General features: G+C 34.3%; 1 protein-coding gene across 5 annotated transcripts in view; it reads right to left on the bottom strand.

The window, feature by feature from the left end:
• Positions 1-15,840, bottom strand: part of LOC105481879 (MAM domain containing glycosylphosphatidylinositol anchor 2) — an 859,970-nt gene that overhangs the window by 269,540 nt on the left and 574,590 nt on the right. For all 5 annotated transcript variants that reach the window (XR_011625905.1, XR_011625904.1, XM_011741671.3 and 2 more), the window contains exon 6: positions 1,312-1,581. Coding sequence is in view for 3 of the 5 variants with exons in the window: in XM_011741671.3 (XP_011739973.2) it covers positions 1,312-1,581 (270 nt within the window). In the remaining 2 variants the exon portion in view is untranslated. The remainder of the gene's footprint in view (positions 1-1,311; positions 1,582-15,840) is intronic.

Genomic DNA, 15,840 nt, shown 5'->3' with positions numbered 1-15,840 from the left:
AAGAAAATCTAAGTATAAACAAATTTAGAAGAGCTTTTTCAATAATCTTCTATCTCATAACACATTATGGTAGTTTAACTGGCAGTATGTTTTATTTTGTATTGATATGTAAAATAATTGTACATGTTATAATTACTAAATATTGTATGGTATACAATTTTGTGGCAGATGGTATGCTATTCACAGTGTTTTGATTTACACTGTAACTTGAAATGTTTTGAATAGAGTATACTTTTGTCAAATTGCATATTTCTAATAATTTGCATAACAGAAAACTAAAACCACCACAGTCTATATTCACATGTTTATCTCTATACACTTGATTATGTTTTGCTTCCATCATAAGTAATTTTCATTTGCATGTTCAAAAGGTCATCTTCAGCATATGGATGTCTATTTTAACTTCAGAGGCATCAGTGTCCACCCTCCACTTCCAACCCAGGACCATACCAGGTGAAGTGAGACATGAAGAAGCATATGGTCTCTTTGTACATCTGCCTCAGAACTTCTTTCCATCTTCCAAAACGGAGGGAAAACATGCCTGCGTGGTGCCAGCATACTAGCTGGTAATGGCCACATTAGAACAGCATTGCTACTTTGACTTACTGACTTACATTTTGCTTCAGTTCCTCAAATAAGCATTGCATGTTCTATCTCTGAATTTTCTGTCTTTTCTCAATTTCAATCTGTCAAAACACTACTCAACTTATAAGATCTAGTACAAATGTCATTAGATATTCCCTAATAACATCAGCCTGAAGTGGCTATACATTTCTCTTTAATTTCTATATCTTTTGTTCTTTTCAAACACCTTATCACATGACTATTGATAAATATTATTTTCACTATCTGACAGTGAAATCCTGAGTACAGGGTAATAATGTTTGATAGATCTCTATATAACCTCACAATTTAAAACCATGATTGTAATAGGGGCTGAATGAAAGTTTATTAAATTGATAAATTTACTGAATTCCTAAACTATGTTACAATCCATATATTTTACACAGTGAATGTTTTAAGCTGTATGCCACATTTTTTGTTTCAATTTTTTTAACAACACATAAAAAGCATTTGATGGTATCACTAAGAATGTGTTATGAAAGCTATTCAATGCAAATATAAAGCACTGTTATTAATCTTTAACCTGTTTAAGTTCCACTTATAATTACCCACCATTATGATTTATACATGATTTTCTCCGTAAAGATATATGCAATATTTGAAGAGGTAATTTTGTATCAAGCATTATTCGCTTTTTGAGAGCCTAACCTAGGAATCTATGTTGTAACATCCTCTCAGCAAACTTACCTCTCACAATGATGTTGGTGGACTTTTTTGCAGGGTTTCCCACATTATTATTGGCAATGCAGCTGTAAGTACCAGCATCATCTGAGGTGATAGCAGGTATGGTCAAAGTTCCTCCATTCAAAACAGTCTTTTCAGGCAGAGTCCCAAAGGACCTGACCCAGGTGAGAGAAGGTGCAGGCTCTCCTCCTGTTGTAACACATACTAATGTTATGGCCTCTCCAGGATTTACAACTATAGGATCATCCACCAAGAGTTTAATTGACGGTGATGCTAAAAGACATAAACAAAAGAACATGCACCTATTTAGATATGCCACAACTAGAATTCAACAGCATGCATTATATTGGTTCATTCAAGAAATTAAAATGAAATACAGTCCTCTGTTGCCAAAATCATACTGTATTATACTCTCTTACTCAAATTTAAACAAGATTTAATGGTTTCTTATTTTAATTAAGTGGTATAAACATGTAGAACTGTATTAAGAATCTTACACATAGAAAGGGGAAATAAAATTTATATTTCCTGGATTATTGTTCTGAAATTGGAATAATAAGCATGATTAAGGTTTTAAAACAAAATATCCCTTTCTTTTTTAATGCTGACAATCGTCTTCTGTTTTTATCATTCCCAGTACAGATACTGCAGATATTCAGTCCTTGTATTTTCATGGTGAAGATGGTTAATCATTTATTTTTTGGATCATTCTGAGATGAAATGATAATTTTTTGCAATCTGAATACAACCAAGTGACAGATAAAGTCATGGATCACCCAGGCTTTTACCATTCAGTGAGCCTGATTTTTGTTCTCAAAAGAAAATGTAAAATCATCTAATTCTAATGCAGTGTCCATACTTCATCTCTAACCTCTTCACTTACAAAGGTCAAGGCAGTGAGCTCCTATAAACACTGCTTTAAAACTTATAAACAAACATTTGAGAGCTCAAACAGCCACTAAACCATGCTTGCCACTACTGTTTGGGTTATAATAATCCCTTACTAAAAACAAGTCTTTTGTAATCTTTTAGGTTAAAAAATACAAAGATAAACATTCATTCAATAGAAAAAGCTGTGTGCAGCCTTTTCATCAAACACTCCAAATAGAAACTGTACAAAAACTTTATTCACATATAGCACTTTTTTTTTTCTGCTTCCACTGCCGTGCTAGCCTAAATAATGCATCCCTAAATAAAAACAGGGGAAATACATTATAATGACATTTCAAGTCACACATTCAGAAATATTTTGTCAATGTTAGAGCTGTATTGTATGAAATCAATCTATATTAGAAATATTTAAACTATTCAATTGTACTGTGTGATTTTTAAAAACATATTAACTTCAGCTTAGAGTTGAGTGTTTTACTCAGAATAAAAGTTAGACTACTTGTGAAGTTCAAAATTGTCTGCCTTATTTGAAAAAAAAAAAAAAAAACACGCCAGAAGAGGCAAGAAAATAATTCCACATTATAGTTCTATGGGAAAGGCATGAAGTGCCTGTATGACCTTTTTAAACATCAATGTTTCATGTTGACTCTTCCAACTTCACTTTAAATAATATGGGAATTTTTTAAATGTCATACTATTAGCCCTTCTGAAGAGTTAATATGAAATTATAAATATTTATGATTGAAAATCTGTTGGGAAATGCACATCATGAAAAAGTATGCAAAAGTTGCCATATTTTGGTGAAAAAAATCTCAAAGAGTTATTTAATGTTAAATTGATGGAGGACATTACTAATTAAATATTCTGAAAATAGACATTATACTTAATTATTAACATATCGTCATGAAGAGGTAAAGAAAATCTCTATAGCCTGACTTAAAGTAAATAGCATAATCATAGAAAATTATTTGATTAAAATATAACTATAGAGATCTCAACATTTATATCATATTAACAAAAATTTATTTCTTTTACATCACATTTTAGTCTAATTAAAAGACCCAAGGCCTAAAGGTCATAAACAGCTTATATTTGGACTATGGACACACACAATGGTGACATTAAGTCAAGGAATATTTGCCCCTGAAATTGATTTGTATCGGATGAGTTGTTTTCTATTAGATATTATTTAATGAACAAAAGCTTAAGATAATTTCAAAGTTTAAAAATAATGCATATATAACAAGATCACTGTTCTAACTATAATACATTTTAGAACTACCTTCACAACATTATTAAAAATGTTTTCTTCCAAATTTGACTTGAAAACACAGTATTGCTCAAGTTACTTTTATTGATGGTGGCACTTATTTTATCTGATTATACCTGAAACTAAAAATAGCCCAGGTAGACCACAAAACACATAACAATTTCAAGACTTTTAAAACATGTATATATATTTTAATACCAAAATTTGCTAGCTTTAAATTTCAAAAAATGAAAAAAAAAAGTTGAAATCATTGTCATTTTGTTCTAGTATTTTACTTTTTCTTTCATAAATATCAGCTTTTTAAAACTGTAAGGCTTTGCTTAAGAACCAGAGACATTAGGATTTATCAAGCTTCAGTGTAAATCATGTCCTTGAGTAAAAACTGATATAGGAAAAACATAAACATATTTTTGTCTATTAAAATATTTTAAGGGAAATATCTCATATTGGATGAATCATTTGCTAATTTGGGGGTATACAAAGAGTAACATAAAACATTCTAGGTTAGTCATTCTCTTTTTATAGGTTTCCATAGCTACCCCTGTCAATTTTTTCTTCATATTACCTTGTATGTTAGCCAGGCTACCACTATGACTCTTCAGCCAGATGAAAAGTGTCATGATTGCATTCTGTGAAGTATTATATAATGTGATAGCTAAGTGGTAAGAGTACAAATTCCAGAGCAAGGTACCTGGTTCAAGTCTTGACTCTGCCATTTAATACCTATGTGAACTTGAGTAAGTTCTTTGTCTTCAGTTGAGGGTCTCAATTTTCCATTGTTGAAATGGGGAAAATAATTGTAACTATCTTGCAGCATTTAGATAATTTAACATGCATAATCTAAAGCCCTTTCAATAATAGCTAGTACAAAGGATGCACAAAGTGATAGATAGATAGATAGATAGATAGATAGATAGATAGATAGATAGAAAGAAATAATTGGTCCTGGAGAGGCATGGCGAAGTTGAATGACAAGAAAATAAGAGAAGAGAGAAAGAAAGCGAAAGAAAGGAAGGGAAAGGGGAGCAAAAAGTCTGTGGTTTCTATTTTCCAAAATCATAAAATCTTAATAGAATTTCAATAACTGCAACATAGAAAGTATATTTTAGAAAATACCTTTGAGAAAAAGGAATTCTTCCTATGTCCCCATAAGCACCTCTTCTCCTGGCAAACAAAGTTTTCTTGGACTGAGCAACAGACATTTCAGTGGGTCCAAGAGAGGAATAACTGGCCTCTTGACCCACACCAAATCCCAAACATTTGGATATTCAAGATCATAGGAGATCAATTTGTCCCTTCCTATTTGAGCTCACTGAGTGTGGCTGCCTATGTAGACAAGGACATAGTCATCTCATGGAAAAGACTCCCATGTTCCAGGGAAACAGCTCCCAGTCCACAGTGGTGGAATGGAGGGAGCAGAGAGACCAGCTAGCACTAAAAAGTGCCAAAACAATAGGGATGAGAGAAGTCTCAGGAAATACATGCCTGTCAAAGGATTCAGATCTCATGCTCCAGGCCTTGGTACAACAGCATCTCCTAGAATTTAAATTAAGTGGGAATTCCAAATTGATAAAGTTTTCTGAGGTTATGGCAGAATAGGGAGTTGAAAGAAAAAATAATATTGAATTATGAAATAGTAGAGACAGATACATATTTTTCAAACCCAAGTTTGTATACTGGGGTTCATGCCCACTAAAAATTGTAGTGATTCAGTTCCTCATGACGTATTCTGGGTGTGTGATGCAAATATTTAATTTGGGGGTTAACTAAGAATACATTATATAGAAAGAAAATACTATTTTAGCAGAAGTCATTGACTTCTTAGGTGCTTTGTTTTTGTCGCTACCTAACATAATAGGTAAACATGAAGATAAGCATCTTTTTTAAAATCTGAAAGCAGGATACAGTGTTAATCATCTTTACATTCTTACAGACTTTGACTCTCTGTAGATCTGGAGCACTTAATTATGAAAAAGGAACCCAGCTTTCCATCCAGACTCCGAGCAAATTAGAAAGCAGTTAACAACTGTATAAACCTTCCAGTTGCCTTGAATTAGAGATATTCTAACTTAAGCTCAAGACTTTCTTTTTTTGAATGGAAATAATCTAAGTATTATAGAGTAACCTAATTCACAGAGAACATTGTGAGGAAGGAGAAACACACATACACACACACACACACACACACACACACACACACACACACAAATAAATAAATAATAATTTAAAAAAAAAAAAAAAAACAGAAAAAATCTCCAATTTTAAAATGCTCAGGTAGGAAATAACTGCTTAGTTTGAATCCCCTTAAAAGCAGGTCCTGGCACAGCAGTTCATTTGGGCTGAGATCACAGGAAACATTGAAGAAGCAGAAAAGGGCAAACCAAGGATAGAAGAAACGCCAGTAAAGGGGCACTAATGAGCAGGTTATCACTGTGGGAAACTTGGCTCCCTGCTGCTAGGAACCCTCTGAGAGACCAAGTTGAGGGCACCTCAAAGCTCTCTATCTAAAGAACAAGGTGCCTGACTCAGGTGTTTATCCGTCAACTCCTGCTCCTCATTAATTGGGCCTTAACTTTCCCATCTCATGCTCTGGCTGAACACATTCCTGCATTCAGTGAAAGTTGCCAGATCGAATAATAAACATGCAATCTGTCCAAAGAAACTGCAGTAACCTCCAGGTCAGGACAGGAGGAAAGGCAAGACACACACAGTGTCTGCTATGACTTTTTTTCCATGTAAATCCAGTGATCAGCGAGTGGCTACATGGAGACAATGTGTAAAGGGTAAAGAAAGAACACGGAAGGGGTAGGTGGTAAGTGAAAGCACCCTTATCAATCAAGATATAGTTGAAAAATGAAATAATGAGAGCACAGTATGAATTTAAGAGAGACGAGGTAAAAATACACAATTAACTTTTTGCTTCTGTTCCATGACTCTACATTATTTAAATCATAGAACATACACAGATGCTAAACAAATTAAATCCAGCTTGTATGTAGAGAAACATGCTTAAACTGTGCTTACAGATTCAAGGAACAGAAAAATATTTCTCTTGGAAGAACTAGTCATTTCACTGCGATGAAGATATCACTGTATTTTCATATATTTCATTGAAATTCATTTTCAACATGTATTTCATTGAATAGAAGTAGCAATGAATATTTCACAAAATAAAGATGAGATAATATATTAGAAGTTGATATGAAAACTCAAAATAATCTACCCATTTATGTGGAGTTATTATTCAAATACTATCATTCACATATTGATTGATTCTCATTAAGCCCAAGATTGGTATCATGCTGGGAAATTCTATTTAAAATGATGCTCTAGGAAATAACAATATTTAAAATTGTATTCATAAACAGTTTTTAATGTAGGAGTAAACTTTTACTACAAATATTGAAGCCAACATGCATTTCTCATTACTTTAATATTCACAGGACAGACATTTATGGAAATGATTGCGAAGGCAGAGTAACTGTTTCTTTTTTGACAATTGTATAACTTTTAGGAAGAGATGTGATTCATATGACCATGGGTCCTAAATGAGAGATACCCTAGATGGGTTTTGTTTGCCTGGCACAGTATCTATTGTTGTTGTTATCATGAGTGAATGAATGCCTTTAGGCATTGCTTGTTCTCCCGAGTACAATACGTTCCCTATCCATTCATTCAGAAGTATTTCTACAGCATCTACTATGTGTCCGGCCCTGTGATAGTAAGCTGTGAGGTATCAGCGAACAAAAGAGTCAAAGAATCCCTGCAGTCAGAAGCTTACAACTTAACAAGAAGAGAAAGAGCACACTCCGCATGACTCTCCTTGTCTTAACTGACTTTGTATGTTTACTTCACCTGCCTGTTCTCTAAAGTCATATGCATTTATCATGCTTGACTGGGATGTTTATGTCATCAGAGCACAGTGAGCAAAGAAAACTGCCAAAAGGTACATGCTTCAGTAAACTAAGACTTTACGAAATACAGTAAGTGACACGCTGGAATCTAATCACTGAACAATACAAGTAGAAAATCTAGAGAAATAGAACTTGTGTTCTAAGGTGAGCAAAAGTCAATGAAGCAAAAAAGATGATCCCCGTGTATAAGCTATACCAATAGTTGGGGTACTAATACCTAGCAGCTTGAAAGGTCTTTATAAACATTGTCAAGGTATGGTGAAGAAAAAAATTAGCACTGCACATATCTCCTTCCCTTGATCAACAGTCCTTTACTGTTCTTTCCAACAGGTGAGCCCCCGGCAAACTTGGTCTCATTCAAGTTGACAGGAAGCTGAGCATTCATTTGCTGCAGAATCCCAGAGGGTAATCTCTTTTTTTTTTTTTTTTTTTTTTTTTTTTGAGACGGAGTCTCACGCTGTTGCCCAGGCTGGAGTGCAGTGGCGCGATCTCGGCTCACTGCAAGCTCCGCCTCCCGGGTTCCCGCCATTCTCCTGCCTCAGCCTCCTGAGTAGCTGGGACTACAGGCGCCCGCCACCGCGCCCGGCTAATTTTTTGTATTTTTAGTAGAGACGGGGTTTCACTGTGGTCTCGATCTCCTGACCTTGTGATCCGCCCGCCTCGGCCTCCCAAAGTGCTGGGATTACAGGCTTGAGGGTAATCTCTTATAGAGAGAAAAATCCAAGCTAAGCATTTCCAACTGAAGTATTTGTTGTCCATAAAATTTTCTATTATTAATGGAAAACACCAGAATTTTAAGGACAGTACTAGATTGTAAAGACACTTTCATCACAAGATCAGCAAAGAATGAACTTTCTATTTCTTCTGCCTGGAATTCTCTTCCAGTGCTTGTCCACTCATTAAACCAGTCATCAGGAAATTTATCATGTTCAAATAACAACAACAATTCTTCCCTAAAATTTCCAGCTTTTGTTCAGACCAACTGAGTTGCTTCTTTCTTTGTGTGAGAATAGTTGTTTATGATACCCCCTCATTAGAACATTTGCCCCTATGCTTTCACTGTGAGATATTTAGAAATAGGACACCAGAGTAAAAAGGGTAGTGTTTTTCATCTTTGTACCACCAGCACCCAGAAGAATATCTGACAAAGAATAGGTGCTCAATAAAGTTTTACTGAATAAAAGAAAGTTGAATTTAAAAATTAGTAAACTGAAACTCCACCTAAGCTCTGAATATTCATCAAACTTAATTTAAAATGATGAAAAGGTCAGGCATGATGACTCACACTTGTAATCCCACACTTTGGGAGGCTGAGGCGGGAGTAACACTTGAGGTCAGGAGTTCAAGACCATCCTGGCCAACATGGCAAAAATATGCCTCTACTAAAAATACGAAGATTAGCCAGGTATGGTGGCACAGACCTGTAGTCCCAGCTACTTGGGAGCCAGAGGCACAAGAATTGTTAGGACCCGGGAGATGGAGGCTGCAATGAACTGAGACTGGGCCACTGCACTCAAGCCTAGGGAGACAGTGAGACTTTGTTTCAAAAACTAAATAAAATAAAATAATAAAAAAAAACCTACCAACTGTGAAATAATGTGACAGATGATAAGAATTTCATGAGCCATTTATTGACAAATTCTAGTTATGACAACTTGCAAATTCTTTCATTGTTCTACCCATTTAAACTTACCTATGTTTTATATTATTAACAAGGAGATGACAAAGCATTTATCTATCAAAATGTAATGCACCACTCACAAAAAAGTAAATACAGCATATTGTTTGCACTCCTTTGTACTTATTTGTTCAGTTATACCATCGAACATTATTTTTAATAAACCATGTAACTCAGCCAAATGCTGACTCTGAAACCAAAATAAAGGCTACATGGCCTTTTTCACAAGAGCGCTAGTATGTACATACTTTAATAGGGATTTAGCAAATTAGTCAAGATTTAAAGCTCTTTTCTGAGTATGAAATAGCAACAGCAGAAGAGATAAAGACATCACCTCTAAGACCAACTGGTGTTGATCTCATAGCTATAGTTTTTACTTTTTCATTTTGTACCATATGGAAAGGTACTCTCCTATTGGGAAAAAGATTTTGTCTGAAAAAGATTAGTTTTCTTTCTCATAATCCATTCTGGGGACACTTTATCGCAGTGTAATATTTTGAGCACCTTTATGACTCTGTAATTTTATTTTATAGAAATTTCGACTAACATTTATTTATAGCCAATCTTAAAGAATAATGTTGAATAAATTTAACTCTGCTGGACCTCTGTTTGCTCTTCTAAAAAATAAGAAAATTCTGTTAAATAATTTCTAAAGGATTGCTTAGAGTAAGTTTTTATCATGATTAGGAAAACACCTGGGCATATAGCCTCTATATCTATGATATATCTATGTTTGGCTACTCAAATGTCTACATTGGTTCCATAATATGGCAAAGATTAAAAATCACATCAGGAGCTTAATTAGGTAGGCCAACGATTACTACCAAATAAACTCATTGTAAATTTAGAGATGTACATATGTTCTATTTTAAGAAAAAATGTTATTTCAACATATATTTATTAAGTACCAATTGCATACCAGGCATTGAGGATGTTAGAAAAAAAAACAGGCCAAAATCCTGCCCTTGTGCAGTCTGTAATTAGATGGAAACAATTACAGCCCTTAAAATGTCCTAGACATTCTCCAAAAGCTTTGCATATATTAACTCACTTAATTATAGGAGATAGGTACTATTATTACTTTATTTTACTTTTTACCAAACTTGAGAAACCATTTAGAAACACTTTTGATAACCCCTAAGTCACACAGTTAGTGAAAGGTGAAGCCAGGATTCTATTCTAGGGAGGCTGGCTTAAGATGAATGTAAAGGGCTGTAAACTCTAATGCAAAATAAACAAAGTTCATAATTTCCAAGTTTGATTGAATATTTGACGATATTTTGGCCAGGAGAAGAATTAGTGCTGCCTCTCTAACAGAAAGAAGGAATAACATTGATGACCTCTAGTATATTATGAAAAAATTGGATAGAGTAAAAACAAACTTGATTTGCTAGTCAGAATTCCAGAAATATTCACCATCCAAAATAGAAGTTGAAAAGGTTTGTGAACCACATAAGTCATAATTACAAAGCCTAAATTCTGAAATGTCTGTGGAAGAGGTTCTTAAGCCATTGCTGTGGATGTGTTCATGTCTCACACATAAAAAACTTTTTAATTGGCTCAGTGCTTTAAATTCTCAGAATCTAAGAGGTAATGAGGAGAAATTTAAAATAGAAAGACTTCTTGAGGCAGGAAAATGGAGAGCAACAGTTGCAGTTGGTAATCCACCAGCAAGAAAAGGGTAAAAGAAACAACTATCTAATATAGAATAGTAAATGGGGTCACAAAGAACAATATTAACCTAGCTTCCATATGTTTCAACCATCATCCCAAAATGCCAGATTAAAAAAGATAAGAGGTAATACACTTGAGCAGCTAGATGTTGGTAATAATATGAAGATTTTGAGATACAAAAATTTCATAGTTTTCCATAGAAGAGCCTGACAAGGATGTAGATTGTCTGACTGCAGAGCTCATGCTCTTACTCTCTGCTCAGGCTAACTCTGTATCATGGATGTATAATATGAACAATGAATGGGCTAAGTTGAAAGGACAGAGATGAGGAACCTGGAATGCAGAACAATGGCAAAGTTTATTCAACACTAAGAAAAGGGGGGAAGGAAAGAAAAAGACAGAAATGGGGAGAGAAGAGAAAGAGTGAGCAGAAAAAGAGAGACCGAATGAGAAAATTTTTTGCTTATGCTTTAAAAAAATATTTTATTTTATTTTAAGCTCTTGGATACATGTGCAGGACATGCGGTTTTGTTACATAGGTAAACGTGTGCCATGGTGGTTTTCTGCAGCTATAAACCCATCACCCAGGTATTAAGCCTGGCATTCATTAGCTATTTATCATGATGCTCTCCCTCCCCTATGCCTCAAGACAGGCTCTAGTGTGTGTTTTTCTCCTCCCTGTGTCCATGGGTCCTTATTGTTCAGCTCTCACTTATAAGCAAGAGCATGCCGTGTTTGATTTTCTGTTCCTCATTAGTTTGCTAAAGATAGTGGCTTTAAACTCCATCCATGTACCTGCAAAGAACATCTTGTTCCTTTTTATGGCTGCATAGTATTCCGTGGTATATATGTACCACATTTGCTTTATCCTGTCTATCACTGATGGGCATTTGGGTTGATTCCCTGTCTTTGCTATTGTAAACAGTGCTGCGATGAACATATGCATGCATATATCTTTATAAAAGAATGATTTATATTAGTTTGGGTATATACCCAGTAATGGGATTGTTGGGTCAAGTGATATCTCTGTTTCTACGCCTTTGAGGAATGCCAACACTGTCTTCCACAATGGTTGAACTAATTTACATTCCCACCAACAGTGTAAAAACGTTCCTATTTCTCCACAGCCTCACCAGCATCAGTTGTTTCTTGACTTTTTAATAATCATCATTCTGACTGGCATGAGGTGGTATCTCATTGGGGTTTTGATTTGCATTTCTCTAGTAATCAGTGATGTTGAGTTTTTTTTCATATGTTTGTTGGCTGCATAAGTATCTTTTGAGAAGTGTCTGTTCATGTCCTTTGCTAACTTTTTAATGGGGATATTTTTCTCTTGTAAATTTGCTTAAATTCCTTATAGATTCTGGATATCCACTGACCCCACAGAAATATAAAAAAACATCAGAGAATACTATAAACACCTCCATTAAAATAAACTAGAAAATCTAGAAGAAATTAATAAATTCCTAGACACATACACCCTTCCAAGTTGAATCCCTGAATAGACCAATAACAAGTTCTGAAATTGAGGCAGTAATAAATAGCCTACCAACAACAATAAAAAAAGCCAACGACCAGACGGATTTACTGAAACTATTCCAAACTATTGAAAAGGAGGGATTCCTCCCTAACTCAGTTTATGAGGCCAGCAAGATCCTAGTACCAAAACCTGACAGAGATACAACAAAAAAAGGAAATTGCAGGCCAATATCTCTGATGAACATCCATGCGAATATCCTCCATAAAATACTGGCAAACTGAATTCAGCAGTGCATCAAAAAACTTTTCCACCACGATCAAGTTGGCTTCAACTTGCAAGGTTGGTTCAACATACATAAATCAATAAATGTAATTCATCACATAAACAGAACTACAGACAAAAACCACTTGATTATCTCAATAGACACTGAAAAGGCCTTTGATAAAATTCAACATCCCTTCATGTTAAAAACTCTCAATAAACTACGTATTGATGGAACATACCTCAAAATAATAAGAGCCATTTATGAAAAACTCACAGCCAATATCATACCGAATGGGCAAAAGCTGGAAGCATTCCCCTTGAAAATCAGCACAAGACAAGAATGCCATCTCTCACGAATCCTAATCAAAATAGTACTGGAACTTCTGGCCAGGGCAATCAGGCAAGAGAAAGAAATAAAGGGTATTCAAATAGAAAGAGAGGAAGTCAAATTGTATCTCTTTGGAGATGACATGATCCTATATCTAGAAAACCCCATTGTCTCACCCCTAAAGCTTCTTAAGCTGATAAGCAGCTTCAGCAAAGTCTCAGGATACAAAATCAATGTGTAAAAATCACAAGCATTCCTATACAGACACAGTAGACAAGCGGAGAGCCAAATCATGAGTGAACTCCCATTCACAATTGCTACAAAGATAATAAAATACCAAAGAATAAAACAGCAAAGGAATACAGCTAACAAGGGAAGTTAACAACCTCTTTGAGGAGAACTACAAACCATTATTCAAGGAAATCAGAGAGGACACTAACAAATGGAAGAACATTCCATGTTCATGGATATGAAGAATCAGTATTGTGAAAATGGTCATCCTGCCCAATATAATTTATATACTCAATGCTATTCTCATTAAACTACCATTGATATTCTTCACAGAATTAGTTAAAAAACTACTAAATTCATATGGAACCCAAAAAGATCCCATATAGCCAAGACAATCCTAAGGAAAAAAGAACAAAGCTGGAGGCATCACACTACCAACTTCAAACTATACTACAAGGTTACAGTAATCAAAACAGCAGGGTACTGGTACAAAACAGACACACAGACCAATGGAACAGAATAGAGTTCTCAGAAATAAAACTGCACATCTACAACCATCTGATCTTTGACAAACCCGACAAAAACAAGCAATGGGGAAAGGATTCCCTATTTAATATATAGTGCTAGGAGAATGGGCTAGCCACATGCAGAAAATTGAAACTAGACCACTTCCTTACACCTTATACAAAAATTAACTCAAGGTGGACTAAAGACTTATATGTAAAACACCAAACTATAAAAACTCTAGAAGAAAATCTAGACAATACCATTCAGAACATAGGCATGGGCAAAGATTTCATGACAAAAACATCAAAAGTAATTGCAACAAAAGTGAAAATTGACAAATGGGACCTAATTAATCTAAACAGCTTCTACACAGCAAAAAAGAAAAAAAAAAAAAAAAAAGAAAAGAAAAGAAAAAGAAAAAGAAAAAAGAAATACCTATCATCTGAGACAGCCTACAAAATGGAAGAAAATTTTTGCTTATGCTTTTAGGGTGTGCTATAAAATATAAGAAGTGGACAAAAGGACAAAAGTGATCAACATTTTGCTGAATACACTCTAGACTAAAGGGCAGATAAAATAAATAAAAAGTATTCAAATTACATATAAATTCATACTTAACACATTCAAGCATTACAATTGTCAATTACTTTTAATTTTAGAAGTAATTTTATAAAATATAATAAGAATATCATACCTTGATTTCTTGAGTTGGGTCACAACTCAGACAAGTACAGTGTCACGTATCCCTTAAATCTCACCAAATACTCATTACTAGTTCATGTCTGGGATTGCTGCTCTACCTTCTAATGGATATGTGTGCATTGAAGATGTCCAGATGAGGAGTCTAATTCTAGAAGGCAGAAATGCCTCAATAAATTGAGGCCTTCCCTAAGAAACCCAAGAAATATATAGATTTTGTTTTATATGTTTGTGTGAGATATTTGCTTTTCAGGCACAGATATATCAAGTTTTTTAATTTTTATGTTTATATTGATATGCCTTCCACATGACTAATTAAATAAAAAAAAGCGGGGGGAAGAGAAAGAAAAAGATTCAGAGCGTCATTTGTTAAAGGTATCATTCAACATAAGAAAATCAATTAATATGATACACTACATTAATAGAATAAAGGATAAAAAACACATGATTATCTTAAGAGATGTAGAAAAAGCATTTGTAACAGTTCAGCACCCTTTCATTATAACATTCTCAACAAACTAAGAATGGTAGGAAATTACCTTAAATTAATACAATCCTATATGTAATTCCCACAGATAATATCATATTCAGTGTGAAAATCAAAAAGGTTTTCCTATAAGGTCTTAGGATGCCTGCTTTCACCACTTCTTTTCAACACAGTACTGTTTGTACCAGTCAGAGTAATTCAGCAAGAAAAAAGAATAGGAGGCATTAAAACTGGAAAGGAAGGAGTGAAACTGTCCCGGTTGGCAGAACATATGATCTTATTTATAGCAAGCCCTAAAAACCCTATGAAAAAATACGTCAGGAAAATTGCAGGATACAAAATAAATGTACAAAAACCAGTTCTGTTTGTACTATTAGCAACAAACTGTCTAAAAAGAAAATTTGAAAAACAGTCACATTTACAATAACACCAAAAAAATAAAATACATGGGAATAAGCTTAACTATGGAAGCAAAAGGTTTGTATACTAAAAACTACAAAACATTGGTGAAGGAGGTAAACCAAGACCCAAACAAATGAAAAGACATACCATTTTATGGATTGGAAGACTTAATATTGTTAAAATGTCCACACTGCCCAAAGTGATCTACAGATTCAATGCAATCTCATTTATTATTCCAGTGGTATTTTTTACAGAAATAGAAAAAAAATTCTAAAATTCATATGGAACCACAGAAACCACAAATAGCCAAATCAATCTTGAGAAAGGAGAACAAAGCAGGAGGTAGCACACTAGTTGATTTCAAATTGTATTACAAAGCTATAGTAATCAAAACAGTAGAGCACTGGCATAAAGACAGACAAATAGACAAATGGAGCAGAATAGGGAGCCCAGAAACCGATCCACAAATATACGTTTGACAAGTGGGTCAAGAAAACACAACAGGGAAAAGACAGTCTCCTAGACAAAGTCAAGAGGTATTGGAAATACTGGATTTTCATATGCAAAAAAAAAAAAAAAAAAATTAAATCAGATTCCTAATTTACACCATACACCAAAAGCAACTCAAAATGGACTAAAGATTTAAATATAAGACCTGAAATTACAAAACTATTATAACAAAACACAGGGGAAATGATTCATTCCAT

This window comes from Macaca nemestrina, chromosome 7, assembly GCF_043159975.1.
Source record: "Macaca nemestrina isolate mMacNem1 chromosome 7, mMacNem.hap1, whole genome shotgun sequence".
NCBI classification, from domain to species: domain Eukaryota; kingdom Metazoa; phylum Chordata; class Mammalia; order Primates; family Cercopithecidae; genus Macaca; species Macaca nemestrina.
This window is presented reverse-complemented; position numbering and strand designations above follow the sequence as displayed.